This window comes from Schistocerca cancellata, chromosome 8 (genome assembly GCF_023864275.1).
Source record: "Schistocerca cancellata isolate TAMUIC-IGC-003103 chromosome 8, iqSchCanc2.1, whole genome shotgun sequence".
Lineage (NCBI taxonomy): Eukaryota > Metazoa > Arthropoda > Insecta > Orthoptera > Acrididae > Schistocerca > Schistocerca cancellata.
In genome coordinates, this window is record NC_064633.1 from 181907016 (window position 1) to 181925291 (window position 18276).

At 41.8% G+C, this 18276-nt stretch overlaps 1 protein-coding gene across 1 annotated transcript in view; it reads right to left on the minus strand.

Moving 5' to 3' along the window:
* Positions 1–18276, minus strand: part of LOC126094729 (cyclin-A2) — a 34689-nt gene that overhangs the window by 2395 nt on the left and 14018 nt on the right. Inside the window, exons 2-5 of the mRNA XM_049909277.1 lie at positions 7391–7705; positions 7074–7297; positions 5216–5420; positions 3534–3781 (exon numbers count right to left, since the gene is read on the minus strand). Of these exons, the coding sequence (XP_049765234.1) occupies positions 3534–3781; positions 5216–5420; positions 7074–7297; positions 7391–7705 (992 nt within the window). The remainder of the gene's footprint in view (positions 1–3533; positions 3782–5215; positions 5421–7073; positions 7298–7390; positions 7706–18276) is intronic.

Consider the following 18276-nt stretch of genomic DNA (forward strand, 5'->3'; position numbering starts at 1 on the left):
AACACAACTCCTGCAATAGACAATCTGAATTTTATTACTGTCACTTGGGCACCCAAATGTTAAATAGTTTTATGTCTCCATCACCTCCAGTTGAACACCCTGTATGTACCACCACATTACTCTCAGATTAGGCCTGCTCCGAATGGCAGACTGTTGCCTAGAAGGCAGTAGGAATAGCAAAATATGATTGTGGGACTATCAAGCCACTATGGTAAGTTTTAATTTTGATGTTCTGCTTTATCCAGGCAACACCTGCATGATGTTCCGAGTGAGCCCCTTCCACACTTACAATTTGGAGGAGAGGGAAAATCAGGGGTTCTCGGAATCTAACCCGGGTCCTCCCAAATCAAATGTGTCAACACTAATCACTGCTATGGAATTTGTATAGTGGATATACTGTTCAGGTTAATACAATGTGATTTGTTAACATTTGCAAATATCTCTAAATATGACCAAAATGGCATAATACACTATTCATACAAAGTAAACTATTATACCCATTGATATACAAATTTGCTAAACAGTATTCCCACTACCTGTTTTCAGTTTGACTAAAGTAAGCCACATGATCATAATAATATCCATTACTGCAGTTCATTTTAACATTCTGACGAAGTATGGCATATTTTGTGTTTATACTAACATTTTTCAATGTTATTGGGAATTCTTGACAAGTAATTCAATTACAAAATTTGTTAATGACACTGTACATTGCTTCTTGGTGAATTCTCAACTGTTCCAAGAATACTTTACCAGCAATAGTCTCTCAAGTCCTAACTAAACCCTACCAAACACTAACAGTCACATTCACTCCAGGCTTGTGTAGCTATGGATTAATTTATTTTCCTTTTAGCTCACACAGTGAGAAACTGCAGCAAGTCTGTCAATACATTATCTTTATTTTCTAGTTTGTTTCTTATGAAATTATGCAACACTTAAAAAGTTAGTGCCACTTTAACAGATTCTGGGTTGTTACTTTAGCAGTTTGCAGATACACAGAAGAGCTGAGAAATTTCAATCTTAGTTGCACAAAATATTGCTTTACATTTACTATTAATAATAATTATTCTAGTACAAGCATTAAGTCCACATGAATTTCATTACAAATTTGGAAATATGACTAAGTTATACAAATGGACGCAGGTATCATTATATAGTGAGATTTCTTTAAGGAACCATGCCTTCTATCTCTGTATAAGGTACCAATATGTCTATTACAATATGTAATGTGAAATTAGCACTAGAACACTAGTGAGCCTCTGAACTCAGTGAGATTTCATATGAGAAATTTAGCACTGTAGTAAATCTTTCTAAATATATCAGAATCTGATGCTTATTTCTGTGTCATTATGCTGGTCACTACGTAACTGCCATTTTTACCAGAATAGCTCCAATTCACTAACAGCTCTTACACTCAGATAAAATGAATTTGACAAATATCACTGAAGATAAAATAGGTTTGGAGCAAGATTTAGCACAGTTTTTATAACACTAAAGTCATTTCCATAAAACTTATTTACATTGTGCTGGGGGGGGGGGGGGGGGGGGGGGGGACCAGCCACATTTATGTTATTAGTATGGCATCCGTTTTTTTGGACATGTCTGAATTTGTGTGTGTGAATGTACACACACGCTCTAACTCGTGCAAGAATAGCCCTTGCAACGAGCATTGAGATTACTGGGCAGGGAGCACTACTTTTGTAGTGTGTGGACTAAGTTGAGAACGTGGGTCTGCTGAGGGGTGTGCTTAGGATAAATCCACACAGCTGTGCAAATTCCTGTGTCCTTGGTTTAGGGGTTAGAGTGGATAAGCAGGAGATCCTGGCTTCAAATCCTGGCTGGGAGCACATTTTCAACTCTCCCCATTGATTTCTATCAACACCCTGTACACAAGAAATTTCATTTATTTTCATTTTTAATGGCGTAATCTTAGAGACATTGGTCTCCTTTTAAGAAATCTGTGCATTTTCTCACATTGAGGCCACAACATTAATCACCATAGGTCTACATGGAGAAGTGTGGTTAGCACTTTAAAATTTGTTTCAAGCTAAGCACAAACCACCATTTTTATCTTTATTCTGAATTCTTCTCACTTCAAGAAAATGAACCTTGCTCACAAAATCTAGTCTGAAGCTGTGGCACAGTACCTGTCATTAGGAGATAGTCATTGAAAAACAGCACCTGCCACAAACCTGTAACTTATCCCAACTCTAGACTTGGCAGCCTATTTCCATCAAGTAAAAGCTATACGGGACTTTGACCTGTTTGGTTGCATGAAGAAACTCCTGACCAGACAATGCTTTGCAACAGATGCATAAGTGTGCACCTCCCACCAAATTTGGCAATTTTCTTACAAAGAGGAGCCTCAACTTGGGGGTAAACATGGTCATTGTCAGCATCAATGCTGTGGTGTTTCTCATGAATGGCATGATGCTAGTTAACCAAATTTTTAATATAGGCTGCAGCATTAACAGTGGTCCTGTGTTCAGCAAAGTCCACCAATAACACTACACATATCTCTGAACACTGTCACAACACTTTCTAGCAGATTAAGCCACTTTGAAATTTTTTCTATTGGGAACCAGCAGGTTTCCACTCCATACATGCCTACTTCGTGTAGGGTGTGTGAACACATCACCAGTCAAAATTTCTTATTTCTTTCAGAAAATTGTGCCGTTCTGGGGCATTAAGGTGCTAAGTGATTCTAGCTTTTCATTTGCTGTCCCTTGTGGTTGTCAGGTCCTTAGGTACACCAGCAAGTGCTAACTTTACAAAATTTCAACATACCACAAACAGTATTTTACATAGCACCATAGGAAATGTTGAGCTGCTGCAATAAGGTTCACACTTTGACATGCCGGTTGTTCAAAATTTCTGCCTCAATGACTCCAACATTCTGTTTGGGTTGCAACTGTTATTAGCTGCCCAGAGTGGCTAATCACTAAAGTTCACATGGTCGCTTGAAGAATGCACACCACCTACAGATATTGTTACAGGCACCACAGTTTTCCCCACACACACCCCTGTGAATTTCTGTGTCCTTTGGCCCCACAAGTATCTAATCACACATCACACATTGACAGTAACATGCATGCCATGTTTTGTAGTACAGGCCTCTCACTACAGCTACACATGGAAACTAAATACCTTCTAACTATATCATTGTGAAATTTCAAAATTTCAGCTTTAATAGCAGTCTAGAACCTTTCATGCTACTTTCTGATCTGCCCTCTTAGTATTTATAGAGTACTTACAACCAAAATTAAAAATGGAGATTTCTATAATACTTTATATTTTATTTAATACAAAACTGCAGAAAACTTAATGTAGAGACACTTTAGTACACATGCTTGTGCAACTACAGGTTTAAATTCTTTTGAGAATTTCCAAATATTTGAACTGCTGTTAATTTTCAAAAAGCAATCATTTGGTGACTTAACTGCTTTTATTAAACGACTATTTGGCAACACTGCCGTGGTCAGCCACTAAATTTCTTTAATTTGAGTGTGTCAGTTCGTGGATTCTTTACTTACCTGTGAGATTTATATTTCTCTCTTATTGCTTGTTGAGGATGTGTTGCAGACTCCCCAAATGTTTTTTGCAAACATTCAATACAAGGTTTCAGATCTGCCAGTGAGTAACCAGAGAAAGTTTCAAGTTCTTGAGGCCAGACTGCCTGCTCTAGCGTATGTCTAGCTAATGCAATTGCTGCTCCTGCCCTCACAGATGGTAAATACTGGAGATAAGGATCACCTTCCACTAAAGTTAATTCACTCAGGTACTGCAAAGTACAGAACAAATAAATAAGACCTGCACTTGCCACTTTTGAGTAAGAGACAAGTTTCAAAAGACTGTGCTGGAAGTTTTAAACAATGGAAACTCTAGCTTGGAATATCAACAGTGTTAGCCAAAGGATAGATTGCTACTCACCATCATAAAGATGCCATGTTGAGTTACACATTTAGCTATTGGCCAAAATCTTCCTCAGAAAAGGAAGCACACGCATACGCGTACACGCACACGCACGCACCATCTCCGGCCAGAATGCAACTGTCAGATTCGAGGAGTGGGTCGGGGAAGAGGGATGGATAGCAGGGTGCAGGTGGGGGTGGGGTATTATCAGCTGGGACTAGAAAGAGGCATGACAAGACTGCCAACAGGTACAGCATTGGGAAGCTGTGGGGGGCAGGAAGTCCCAGGGGGAGACTTGTGGAGTGGAAAAGAAGGAGCAGGTAGGAGGGAAAATGGATGGTTGCTTTGGCAGAGGGTGAGGGGATATAAATGGGGAGGTCATCTTTACAATGTGTTGCAATTTACCCTTTTCCTAATATTGTTAGAAGTTAATTTTGATAGATTTGTACATTACAGCTTAATTTTAAACTTTAAACATTCATAACAAAAACTACTGTTCCAGCAATGTCTGTATTACTTCAGTTATTTATTCACAATTTTTCCCTAAATTTATACTAAATATCAACAACAGCAAAAAACTTTCTTCAGCACCAACTATTAAAATACCACTAATTATGGCAGATTGGAACATCAGTACACTCTAAGTCTATTTAATAAATTAGTCCCAAACAGTTTCAATAATCTAACTGAAAAATTAAAGCACGCACACACACACACACACACACACACACACACACACACACACACACACACACACACACAGTTACAATAATTACCTGGGTTTTCCACTATGTACCGTATTTTTTTACTAAATCACATTTCTTTAATTTTTAAAATTTCCTATTTATCATCTCCTTCCACACAGGTTGATAGGACTTCTTTGAGTGTGAATATGTATTATAAAATTATGCGAGGAGTAACTTCACACATTGTCAGACCTAATTAGTATGAAAAATTAATTTCATTTTCATTGCATATAATCTGTAGAACACTTGAGCTGTTACTTTTACTCATTACTTATACTCAACATAAGACTTATGTCTGAGCCAAATAAACTATACCTGTAGACATTCTCTGCTTTCTTTCAATTTTAGTCTAAATTTAGCCCTGACAATGGGAAATTTTTAGTACTTGTGGAAACTTAACCGTAGTTTTCACTTGCTTTCAAAACAGAGGACAAGGCAGATATTAAACGAAGTCAGTTTACTGTTATGACACCACTCGTATTTACAAGCCTTTCTCCATCCATAAGGAAATTTGCTCTCTGCATTACTATGTTGGAATAAAAATCTTATGTACTCACCATTGCTAAATAGAGAACTGTGTCTGAAACTTTGTCAACAGAGAAGAATGTTGTCAGGAAAGTTAATACTGTAGGAACAGATAGATCAAATGAAAGTACTTTCAGAATAAGATGCTCCATACGAAGAACCTGTTTCTTCGTATAAGTGTCATCTGTTATGTACACAAATTCTTTCACATCAGGAGGATATATTTCTTCATATTTTCTGCAACAAAGACAATAGAGTATATTTATCAACAACCCTTAAGAGTTCATAAGGCTGAATCATTACTCCATGAAATTTCAGGCAGACTGCAGGATGTCTGGAATTTGCTGCCACAATATTTTGGCATATTGCCTTATGGCCACATTCAGGTAAATGCTGAGGAAAATGCACTGAGATCTAGTATATAATACCCTACCAGCACATGAATGGTGTACTCTGTGTTGCACATACACTGAGCACATACTCTAATGCATGTTTGTGCATCATGACAAATCCTCTGGTGAAAGCTTACCTCATCAATATCAAATCTACTGTCTTCACTCACTCAGTAAAGTCTCAGAGCAACTGGCTAACGAGTTAAGACAAACCTATTTGTTATCTAAGAGGTCTTTTACGCAGAAGGCCATGCTGCGCAGTGTAGTGCAGCACATGTGCAACACTTTACACTGTGCATGTTCTAGCAAGGGCTCAAATATAGGAGATTAATGGATCTTCGTCAGTATTCACACGAAGTTGGTCTGAAGACTGCACTGAACTATCATGGCAACAAGTTGTAAACATCCCACAGTTTGCCCTCAATTTCATAGAACCGTCTACACCAGAAAAGTATTAATTTTTGCAATGTGAATCTTGATCATAAGATAAGGGCTGTTTCAGTTAATCGGAATAATTGTTGCCAATAAATTAACTGTCTCCCTTTCAGGCCAATTTCTTGCGCGTAATGACATTAAGACTGCAATATACTTTACATCATTTCCTGCAACATTAGACATTAGGAAAGACTAAATGTATGTTTAGTATTGCTCCTTCAAGACAAAAGGTGATTACCATTTCAACACATTACCTTTAAGTTTTATTAATGTATGAACTGTAAAGCTTGAGGTGTTCAATCCTTTATAATAAGTTGACAATTTCAATACATTCTGAATTATAGCACCATATGTTCATACTGCCATGTTGGACAGAAATTTATTTAAATGTAGTATTAGAGTGAAGAAGAAATTCAATCTTGTGCTAGAAAGATTACCAAGAGCTAGATCAATTTAACTACAGTTTTCAGATAAACACAAGTGTGCAATTGCACTAATTTTTGGTGATAAATTTGTATCAATATTACAAAGAATGCCTAAAGTTTTTTGTGCATTAACTTTAGTCTTAAGAACACTGTAACAGGTAAGTGAGTGCCAATTATTTGTCTATTATTACTTTTCAGTCCCATACATGTTCATATTTGATTGCTTTGAAGAAAAGAATTTTAAAATTTACAGCCAGATTCTAGTGAATGACTAGATGTTTTAATATTGCATGAACTTCCTGAAGTTTGCATTTATTAAGAGCACAAATTTTTTTATATTTTAGTCACTTAAGACTTTTATAGTTTCATAAAATACATTGATATTGAAGATATTACATAACCAAATTTTGGTGAGGTAATCTCTAACCGGGGGATGTTTTACTTTCTTACAGGTTTGAAAGAGAATCAGGTGACAGCACCCTGTAAAGTTCTGAAGGACCCTTCCCCTAAATGCCTGTCATTCGAAAAAATTGATAGCTTCGACTATTTCATGAACACTCAACATGCTGGTCACCAACAAAATTGGCACTGTAAATAACACTGTTAATGCTATACTTATAATGTTCCGAATTACTCACGCAGCAATGAACATGGCAGCAGTTCCAACTAGTTGTAACTTAGCTCTTACAACAGACATGTAGCTCAAGAAACGATCTATGAAGGAGACTGCAAGGTACAGGGTTTCTGTTTGCAATTTGTACTCTTCAGCAACTTCAACAAGCCAGTCAACTAAGATACACCGCATGGAATATGTTATATCTGGCTGCTTTTTCATATAACCTGCACGAGGACGATGTCTTTCCTGCAAATTTCAACAAAAATGACATCAGTGGATGTAGAACATTTGTTACAAAAAAAAAATCAAATAAAAAAATAAAAATTTCTAACTGCTTACCTCTATTTCTCTTAAGTATTTGTATACATCATCTGTGTAACCATTAATTACAAGAGCTGTTTCCTCTATGAACTGTTCACTCACTATTGAGTTCTTATCTTGGGGCGCATCTTCAAATATTGGTACAGGTAGTTCCTTCAATGGCACTCTTTGTAAATCCTTTGTGCTTGGCGATACCTTATTCTGCTTCACTGCATGTACTTTACGAACTTCAATGTCTTCATCTAATTTGTCTTCAGGAATTTCAAAAGGTACTCTTTGAGACTGGGTTATTTGTTTTCCAGTTTTCAAACTTTTTTCTTGAAGCTTGGCATCCTAGAAATTTTAGATCAGTATTATTAATGGCCAAAAGAGTAGTGCAACAGTTTAAGAATGAGAGGACGAGAAGATATGGTTTATTGCACAAAGTAAAGAGGAGAACATGGGATCGAAATAGACTAACTGTTGCAATGAAAATTCCCAATAAAGGTAAAACCAATGAAATTTCACAATAAAGTCTTTCCATCTCTTGAGAATAAATTAAACAGCTATGAAAGACCACAAACCAACAACTAACTGTAATCCCTTGACAGTACATACGATCAAGGACCACCGAACATAATGGAATAAGAAATATTTGTTGGTTTAAAAAAGGGGAGAAGGGACTAAACTATGAGGTCATCAGTCCCTTGTTCCTAATGAAAAATGCCACAAACCTGAGAATAAAAAAAGACAAGACATGCAACTCAAAACAGAAAGAAAGGAAAGGCAACAAACACTAAAAGGAACAGAAGAGGACAAGAAAACAACAGACACTAGAAACAGAAGAGAGTAAAACAAGAAAGATTACAGTGGCTGGCCAGCCACGAGAACAACAAGGAAATGTCAGCCACTCTGCAACAATTAAAACCTCAACACTAAAAGCACTAGTGAGGATGACAGAGGGACAAAGGACATGGGCTAAAACATGATAAAACCCACCCTCACGAATAAAAAACGAAACTAAATCAGCCAATGAGACATTCATATAAAATCAGCGGCAACGAGTCCAGTAACCCAAGATTTCGTCGCTGGGCAGTCAAAGTTGGGACAGTGCACCACAATACGGGTCACTGTCAAGCGGCCGCCACACCAACATGAGGCGGATCTTCACGGCACAAGAGGTAACCATGGTTCGCCCAGGTGTGGCCAATGCAGAGCCAGCTGAAGACAACTGATTCCTTGCGAGAGGACCGCATGGACGACTTCCACATGTCCGTAGTCTCCTTAATGACACAGAGTTTGTTGAGCGTAATATGGCATTCCGTCTCCCTGTGGCGTAAGTCAGAATGCAGATCAGGTTCAGAGATGCCAATCTCCAGAAGCAGTTTTCGCCCACCCTTTTTGGCCAGCCTGTTTGCAAGTTCGTTGCCTGTGATGCTGACGTGTCCTGGGGTCCACACAAACCCCTGACCAACAGGACTGGTCCAGGGCATAGATAGACTCCTGGATGGATGCAACTAAAGGATGGCGAGGTAGCACTGGTCGATAGCTTGTAGGCTGCCCAACGAGTCATTACACAGAAGAAACAATTTCTTGGGGCACGAACGGATATACTGAAGTGCACGAGATATGGCCATCAGCTCTGCAGTGAATACACTGCAGCCACTGGGCAAGAAATGCTGTTCAATATGGCCTCTGTAGATAAAGGCAAAGCCAACATTACCATCAGCCAGCAAGCTGTCTGTGTAAACCACTTCAGAGCCACAGAACACTTCAAGAATAGAGAGGAAGTGACAGACTCAGGGTTAACGGAGTCCTTACGGGCACGCCAAAGGTCCAGGCGAAGCATCAGCTTACAGCTGCAGGACCTCGAGGAAAGGTGTGGTGATGGGGAGGACTCCAGTTCAGACAGAAGCGATCGCAGCACACGAACCGCAATCGTTAGCCCCGACTTGGGCCACCTATGCAGGAGGTGAACCGCTGTGGTTGGGAAAAAGAAGACTATAATTAGGATGTTCAGAAGAGCTATGAATGTGTGCAACTTAACGGGCGAGCAGTTGTACCCGTCTGATATTCAATGGAAGGACTCCAGCCTCCACCACTATGCTTGCCACCAGACTATCCCTAAAACCTCCTGTCACTAGTTTAACTCCACAATGGTGCAATGGGTCAAGCAAACGCAATGCTGAGGATACTGCTGAACCATAAATCGCACTCCCATAGTCAAGGCAGGATTGCACAAGGGCTCTGTAGAGCTGCAGCAATGTGGAGAAATCTCCACCCCAGTTTGTGTTGCTCAGGCAACGGAGGTCATTGAGGTGCTGCCAACACTTCCATTTAAGCTGACGAAGATGAGGAAGCCAAATCAAATGAGCATCAAAAACCAGACCTAGGAATCTATATGTCTTCACCACAGTGAATGGATCGTCATTAAGGTAAAGTGCTGGTTCCGGAAGAATGGTATGATGCCGACAGAAATGCCTGAAATGTCTTCATGGTGGAAAACTGGAAGCCATGACCGTCATGTGGATGGCCCCCTGTAGGCGACGCTCAGCAGCACCAGAACTGAAGCAGTAGTACGAAATGCAGAAGTCGTCTGCATACAGACAAGGCGAGACAGAGGGCCCGACAGCTGCTGCTAGACCGTTAATTGCCACTAAAAATAGAGACACTATACAGAGCCCAGGGGAACCCAGTGGGACTCCCTTCTCTTTGATATGGATGGAAACTATGGGAGGCATCAACTTGAACATGGAAAGTACGGAGCGAAGGAAGTTTTGGATAAAAATCAAAACACGCCCCGGGGACTCCACTCATACAATGTGGCCAGGATATTATGTCGCCAGGTCGGTTGTATGCTTTACGTAAGTCAAAAGAGACTGCAACCAGGTGTTGGCATCTGGAAAAGGCTGTTCGGATGGCAGACTCAATGGACAACATTATCAGTGGTAAAGCAACCCTGGCAGAAGCCACCCCGAGATGGAGCCAGTAGGACCCAACCCAACTGCCGACATACCATACGGTCCAACAGCTTACAAGAAACGTTGGTGAGGCTGACAGGCCGATAGCTATCCACATCAAGCGGGTTTTTACAGGGTTTGAGCACTGGAATGATGGTGCTCTCCCACCATTTCAATGGAAAGACTCCATCACACCAGATCCGGTTGTAGATGACGAAGACGTCGCTTATAGTCAGATGAGATATGTTTAATCATCTGGCTGTGGATGCCATCAGGCCCAGGAGCTGTGTCTGGGCAATGTGCAAGGGCAATGAGGAGCTCCCACTCTGTAAATAGGGCGTTCACTGTGGCTTGTAGTGAATGAGAGAACTTTCAACCCACTGTTTGAAAGTGCAAAGGGCTGGGGGTCTTTCACCGAAGCAGAGGGTCCAGCAAAGCGCTCTGCAATCCTGTTTGCATCGGTAGTAGATAACACCTAATTAATGCTAAAACCGGGAACACCTGTTGGGGTCTGGCACCCAAAAATACATTTGATCATTGCCCAGACGTATGTCTCCCAACGGTGGAGACGTATGTCTGCCAACACGCCTGCTTCCATCGTTTGATATGATGGCTAATGTGGGCATGGAGACATTGAAAGGCTATGAGGTGTTCCAGAGAAGGGTGCCGCTGTAGAGCTCACCAACACTCCTTAATTGCATCAGCAACTTCCGGCGACCACCAAGGGACTGTCTTACACCAGGGGCACCCTGAAGAGCGAGGGATCGCGTTTTCTGCCACAGAAAGAATTATTGTCTTCACCTGCTCGACCATCACATCGATGTTAAAGTTTCCCCAGTCCACCTTGTTTAAAGCCTATCTGGGTAGGCGTCCAGAGGCCTGACGCCGGGGCAGTTACAGCAAGATGGGGAAGTCATCACAACCACATAGGTCGTCAGTGGATAGATGGAAGAAGTCCTGGGCTGCAAATTGATAAATCAATGGCTGATTAACTACCACGAGCCACAATGAAATGTGTGGCAGCCTCCGTATTTAAGAGGCAGAGGTTGAACTGAGACCGTGAAGTTTCAACACCTCTGCCTCTGCCCTTAAGCTAGGTGCCACCCCACAAGGGGTTATGGGCATTAACATCTCCAAAAACTAGTAAAGGTTTAGAGAGTTGATTAATCAGTGCAGTTAATACATTCATGGATACTGCATCATGTGGAGGAAGATATACATTGCAGACAGTTATTTCCTGTGTCATCCTTATTCTGACAGCCACAGCTTCAAGAGGGGTTTGAAGGGACACAGTGTCACTACAGATAGTTTAGGACAAACAGTGGTGGTGTGGGTGCCACCCTATTTCCCTTGGTCTTAGGGACCTTTTTGGATCTCTCCCCCCTGATCTTTACATTTCCCTGACTGGGTAGACCTCAGTGATTCAGTCTCTGGGACTTAGGATGAGCATGAACCCCTTATGACCAGCTGCTTTTGAGCTCTTCAGCCACTTCTCTGGCTTAGAAGTGGCGACAGACATCCCAGATGGCCAGATGGTTGGGGGGGGGGGGGGGGGTGTTGCTCCAGAAAAGTAGGTGGTGCAGGAGCAACAGGGAGGGAAATACCCCCACCATCAAGGGGGCAGGTGTAGTCTTCCAGCTCAGAGCTGACTGGGGCTAGCAAAACTGACTGTGCTAGAACTGTTGTAGCAGTGCCATACCTACAGAATGGAAGCATTCAAATTTTCTCTTAGCCTCAGTGTAGGTCAATCAATCCAAGGAGCACTTAAAGCAATGCATTGGTGGAGGGATATAGGGCTTTACATCACCAGCAGTAGACCATCACCTTGACCTTCTCAGGCAAGGTTTCACCCTCGAAGGCCAAGATGAAGGCACCAGTGGCAACCTGATTGTCCTTTGGATCCCAGTGGACACGCTGGACGAATTTTATACCTCGCTGCTCTAAATTGGCACGCAGCTGATCGTCAAATTGCAAAAGAAGGCCTTTGTGAAATGTGATTCTCTGGACCATATTTAAGCTCTTATGGGTCGTGATTGTTACAGAAACACCCCCAGCTTATCACAAGTGAGTAACATCTGTGGCTGGGCAGAGGGTGCTGTTTTGATAAACACTGACCCAGATCTCATTTTGGACAAACCCTCTATCTCCCCAAACTTGTCCTCTAAATGTTCAACAAAAACGGAACCTTCATTGTCATGAAGGATTCCCCATCTCCTCTCTACCATACAAGGTACCGGGCAAGTAAAATCCGCTGCCATCCTTAGCCTGATGTTCCTCCCATGGTGTGGCCAGAGAGGGGAATAATTTGGGGTCGTACTTCTGTGCGTTGAATTGAGCTTGTGATTGCTTAAAGACTTCTGGTGTTTCACCACCAGCAGTAGCAGCAGCAGCAGCAAGAGATGATTGACACTTCATTGCGTGTCATCCATCCTGATGACACCCACTCCCACCAGGGGCCCTCTCCACGAGCACCACCCAGCTGCAGTACAGGGCCCATAGCAGGGAGTCCCGATGCCCCAGGGGGATGGGCATCTACTTCTTGGGATACGTGGGGAGTTAATGGTGCAGTCATCAGCAGATAGATCCCTGTGTGGTCAGGGGCTACAACCAACAGGGTACTTTGTGGCCTCACCCCAACAGACTGGCTACTGTGCCGAATATCAAGTGCAAAGAAGTCCATGGCCAGTCGTCGTCTATGCAGAGAACGACACTGCATAGTGCGAAACACATCCAGGAAGACTATGTAAGGCACACTTCTGCAGTTGGCTCGCTTTGGGAAAATGTTGGAAAATTGAGGTCGAACCCTACAGGGGATCATCACATAAAGGCCACAACTTTTGAGACTCCTTTTAGTTGTCTCTTATGACAGGCAGGAATACCTCAGGCTTATTCTTACCCCCGGACCCGCAGTGAGTAAGAAATATTGATGTTATTTATTAAAACATTTGTTAATGGTCAGAGGACACATTGGAAACAGATGTAATTTCAAAAATTGAAGAAAAAGGAACCACAAAATGCTGTGACCACTGACAACGAGCCTCACATGAAGCTAAAGTTATGTTAAGAATTGTTAATAAATGATTGGGAAATGTAATGATGACTTTTGCTGAATAACAGTTTGGTTTTAGACAATACAAACACAATACAACTAATTTTGGGAGAGGTTTATTGAAAAGGTAGGAGACATATGTATTATAAACATGTAAAAGGCATTTTAGAGTGTAGCTTATGGAAGTTGCTATTATGAGGAGAAAGAATTTACTGGAAAACCAGTCAATTTATAAACTCATTTACTTTAGAAAGCATCAGTGAAAAATCAGAAGATAGTGTCCATATGAACACAACCAGGAAAATGTAAGACAAGACTGCTGGCCGGCCCCCACATAGAGGAAAAGAAGTGGGAGAATGACATTGTGTTCGAGGTTTGCAGACATGGTCTTTGTGGTAATGTTAGAAAGAATTACAGGATACAGTGGATACTGTGGAAGCTGAAGTAAAATATCTGGAATGAAAATCTGCTCAAACGAGAAAATAATGGCACTAAAGAGAAATAAAAGCATGAAGATACTGCTGAATGGAGAGAGAAGTTGTATATAGCTGTAAATACTTAAGCACAACAGAATGACTGAAAAAGTAGTAGAAAAGTAAAAATCAATAGCAAAAGAGGCATTTTGAAAGTATAGTTTTCTGTAATAATATGGACAAAGATTTGAGGCAAAGACTAAAAATATTATGTATGGAGTGTCCTCATTAGAATGTGCTGGTGTTTAACATGGTATGGCTAAAAAGGACTACATAATTCATAATGCTTGTATCCATATGTTAGCAATAGTCTGACCTGGCAACGGAAGACAGCAAGTCAAAAGCTGAAATTTTAAGTTTAGCATTTGAGAAATCTTTCACGCAGTAGGATCGTACAAACATACCATCATTTGAGTCTCGTACAAACTCCCGTATGGAGGACATAGTGATAGACATCCCTGGGGGTTGTGAAGCAGCTGAATGGGTTGAAAATAAATAAATCGCCAGGGCCTGATGGGATTCCAATTCGGTTTTACAGAGAGTACTCTACTGCATTGGCTCGTTGCTTAGCTTGCATTTATCATGAATCTCTTGCCCAACGTAAAGTCCCGAGTGACTGGAAAAAAGTGCAGGTGATGCCTGTATATGAAGGGTAGAAGGACGGATCTTCAAAATTACAGACCAATATCCTTAACATCGGTTTGTTGCAGGATTCTCGAACATATTCTCAGTTCAAATATAATGAATTTCCTCAAGACAGAAGTTGCTGTCCATGCATGAGCACGGCTTTAGAAAGCATCCCTCCTGCGAAACACAACTTGCCCTTTTTTCACATGATATCTTGCGAACCATGGATGAAGGGTATCAGACAGATCCCATATTCCTTGACTTCCGGAAAGCGCTTGGCTTGGTGCCCCACTGCAGACTCCTAATTAAGGTACGAGCATATGGGATTGGTTCCCAAATATGCGAGTGACGCGAAGTCTTAAGTAATAGAACCCAGTATGTTGTCCTCTACAGTGAGTGTTCATCGAAGGTGAGCGTATCATCTGGAGTGCCCCAGGGAAGTGTGGTAGGTCCGCTGTTTTCTATCTACATAAATTATCTTTTGGATAGGGTGGAGATCAATGTAAGGCTGTTTGCTGATGATTGTGTGGTGTATGAGTAGGTGTCGTCGTCGAGTGACTGTAGGAGGATACAAGATGACCGACACGATTTGTGATTGGTGTAAAGAATGGCAGCCAACTCTAAATATAGATAAATGTAAATTAATGCAGATGAATAGGAAAAAGAATCCCAAAATGTGAATACACCATTAGTGTAGCGCTTGACACAGTCACGTCGATTAAATATTTGGGAATAACATTGCAGAGCAATATGAAGTGGGACAAGCATGTAATGGCAGTTGTGGGAAAGGTGGATGAATTTTGGGAAGATGTGGTTCATCTGAGAAGGCGACCGCTTATAAAACACTAGTACGACCTATTCTTGAGTACTGCTCGAGCGTTTGGGATACCTATCAGGCCGGATTGAGGGAGGACATAGAAGCAATTCAGAGGCAAGCTGCTAGATTTGTTACTGGTAGGTTTGATCACGCGAGTGTTACGGAAGTGGTTCAGGAACTCTGATAAGAATCTCTGGAGGAAAGAAGGCGTTCTTTTCGTGAATCGCTACTGAGGAAATTTAAAGAACCAGAATTTGAGGCTGACTGCAGTACAATTTTACTGCCGCCCACTTACATTTCGCAGAAAGATCACAAAGATAAGAAAGATTAGGGCTCGTACAGACGCATATAGGCACTCATTTTTCCCTCGTTCTGTTTGGGAGTGGAACAGGAAGAGAAAATGCTAGTTGTGGTATGAGGTACCCTCCACCATGCACCGTATGGTGGATTGAGGAGTATGTATGTAGATGGAATTTATCGTAAGAAACAGATGCGAAGTATCTATAACGTGGCAGAAACCATTTTAATTTAACACGTTCAAAGAAATTCTATGACAGAAGACTGCTTAACATTAGGACTGCACTTTGAATTACAGAACCCAGGAGCACTGGTCACTTAATGCACTGTACTACACTACCTGACAAAAGGAAGTAACCAAAACAAAACATGTTGCGCAAACTAAACATCAGTTGAAATGGCTATGTGATATTGCTGTGACTACAGAATCTAGTCAAATTTAAAAAGAATTTGGCAACATGTGCCCAAATTATGAGACCACACGCCTCTGGTCTGGATGCATGCACCAATTTGGTTAGGAAGGGTGTAAAAGCCACTGCGTCCTCTTGTGCTAAGCTAGCTCACAACTTTCAACTGGTCCTTGATATCCTGGATACTGGCACTGTGACAGTTTACAGTCATGCTCATGACACCACATGTAATATTTAAGAAACGTAGGCCTCTTGCTGCCCACTGGGTTACATCAACCTCAAACATATGCCATGTTTTTATCAGCGCTGTCCTTTTGAAGTTAAAAAATGAGCCCGTGAGTGTTGTGCTGTAAGAATAAGGATCGTGTGCCCTGTATCACAGACATCAGCAGAAACCACTTTCGCCAGTAAACCACAGAAGCAGATCAACCACTTTGGCTTCATCTGCTAGCACCACACTAGTGCTAGTCACTAAGTTTAAGGTATCACTGTAAGATGGCCAAATTAGGTTAGTCCAGTAGGATGTGGCCACCATCAGACAGGGACTGCACTGACAGTGGGGTGGACCCTCATGTCAGAGTGTGGCTGTGGGTCAGCCAAGTGTGGACTTGGCACAGTAGACAGAACAGCAGAGGGGGGCAAAGGAGACTGCCACATGGTTGTGGTCCCCTTCATGCTTCAGTTTATTAAGAGAAACCGGGGCACACCAATCCATGTTCCAAACCTTAAAAGACTGATGGTGTCCAGTCACTGAAAGGTCTGATTCTGGTACCTCATCTCCCAAGTCAGCACCCTGGTAACCAACTTGGCCAACCAATTAGCAAGTTCGTTCTCTAGGATCTTAACATGACCTGCGGTACAGGCAAAAATGACCCATCGTCCAATTCGGTGGATGGTCAGAAAGGGGATTTTTGAAAGTTGCAACCAATAGGTGTCCAGGGTAGCACTGATCAATAGCCTGATTACTACTCAGGTATTCACTGCCGATTAACAATGTTTCATCAGCACAAGATTGAACTTGGCTGAGTGGAACAATGGCCTCCAATTCTGCAGTGAAGGCACTCCATCTGTTTTGCAGGGAGCGTAGTGCTTTACACCTGCATATGTGTAGGTAAAACCACTTCATTCGTTTACTGTACAGCCACTCTGGCATACCACTTACCAACCCACAAATGCATGAAGAACAGCCAGGAGCAAGGGATGAAAACCATGGAATCTGTAGTCTTTTGGTCTGAAGGATAGATCTAGAGATCTGATGTTATGCACCATGGGGGTTTATGCAACTGCTGCCTAATAAGAGACAACAGTGGAGGTGCTCGAGTTCAGAATATAGACTTCGTATGCTAACTGCAATCAGGAGTCTTGCCCAGGGCTTCTATTTTATGTGAATCTCCACACCAGGATAAATGTTAGTAGTTCGAATGCTTAGCAGAGCAGTGAATGTATTTTATAGGCGAGTAGCAGTAGCTGGTGTGTGGTCAAGAGTAGGAGGAGAATGTAGCTGCAATCTATGTGAGTAGGCTGTTCACAGGGCTGGCGTGAAAGGCATCTATTGTTAAGTGACTCAACAATGCTGAAGGCAATGCCAAGCCGTATGCCAGAAGACCATAACCAAGACATCAAAGCCGTAACAGTTTAGAGTAGTCTATACTCTTCATATGTAGTGTGACAGCTAGGCATATTACAGTGATTTTTTTGTTTGTGGTTTTAGGGCGCAAAACTTCTATGGTCATTAGCGCCCAGCCCGTGACTTAAGACAGTAAAAAACCGAAATTGAAAACCAGCAGCAATGGGAACAAAGTCAGAAAATTGGAGAAACTAAAAATAGAAGAATGCTTAAAAATCTGCTACAGAAAGGGGGTGGTTGTCCCCAAAAAAAGCTTCAAATGACTGACGTCATTTCACTGTCACTAATAAACTGGAGAACGCGGTCGGCTGAGCGCGTGTCATCTGCTAAAATCGACGATAAATCAGGCGATAGCTGTAGACGGGAGCGTAACGGATTAAAATAGGGGCATTCAATTAAAAGGTGTCTTACTGTCCACAGCTGAGAGCAGTGGGGACAGAGTGGGGGAGGATCGCCGCTTAAAAGATGTCGATGGCTAAAACGACAGTGCCCTATCCGGAGTCTAGCTAAAATTACCTCCTCCCGACGACGCGTTCGGGAGGAAGAGGTCCAAGCGCAAGGAAGGGCTTTCACTTCCCGCAATTTATTACGGGGAAGTGTTGACCAATGCACATGCCATAAATGAGCAACTTGGCGACATAAACCACTCCGTATATCGGTGAAGG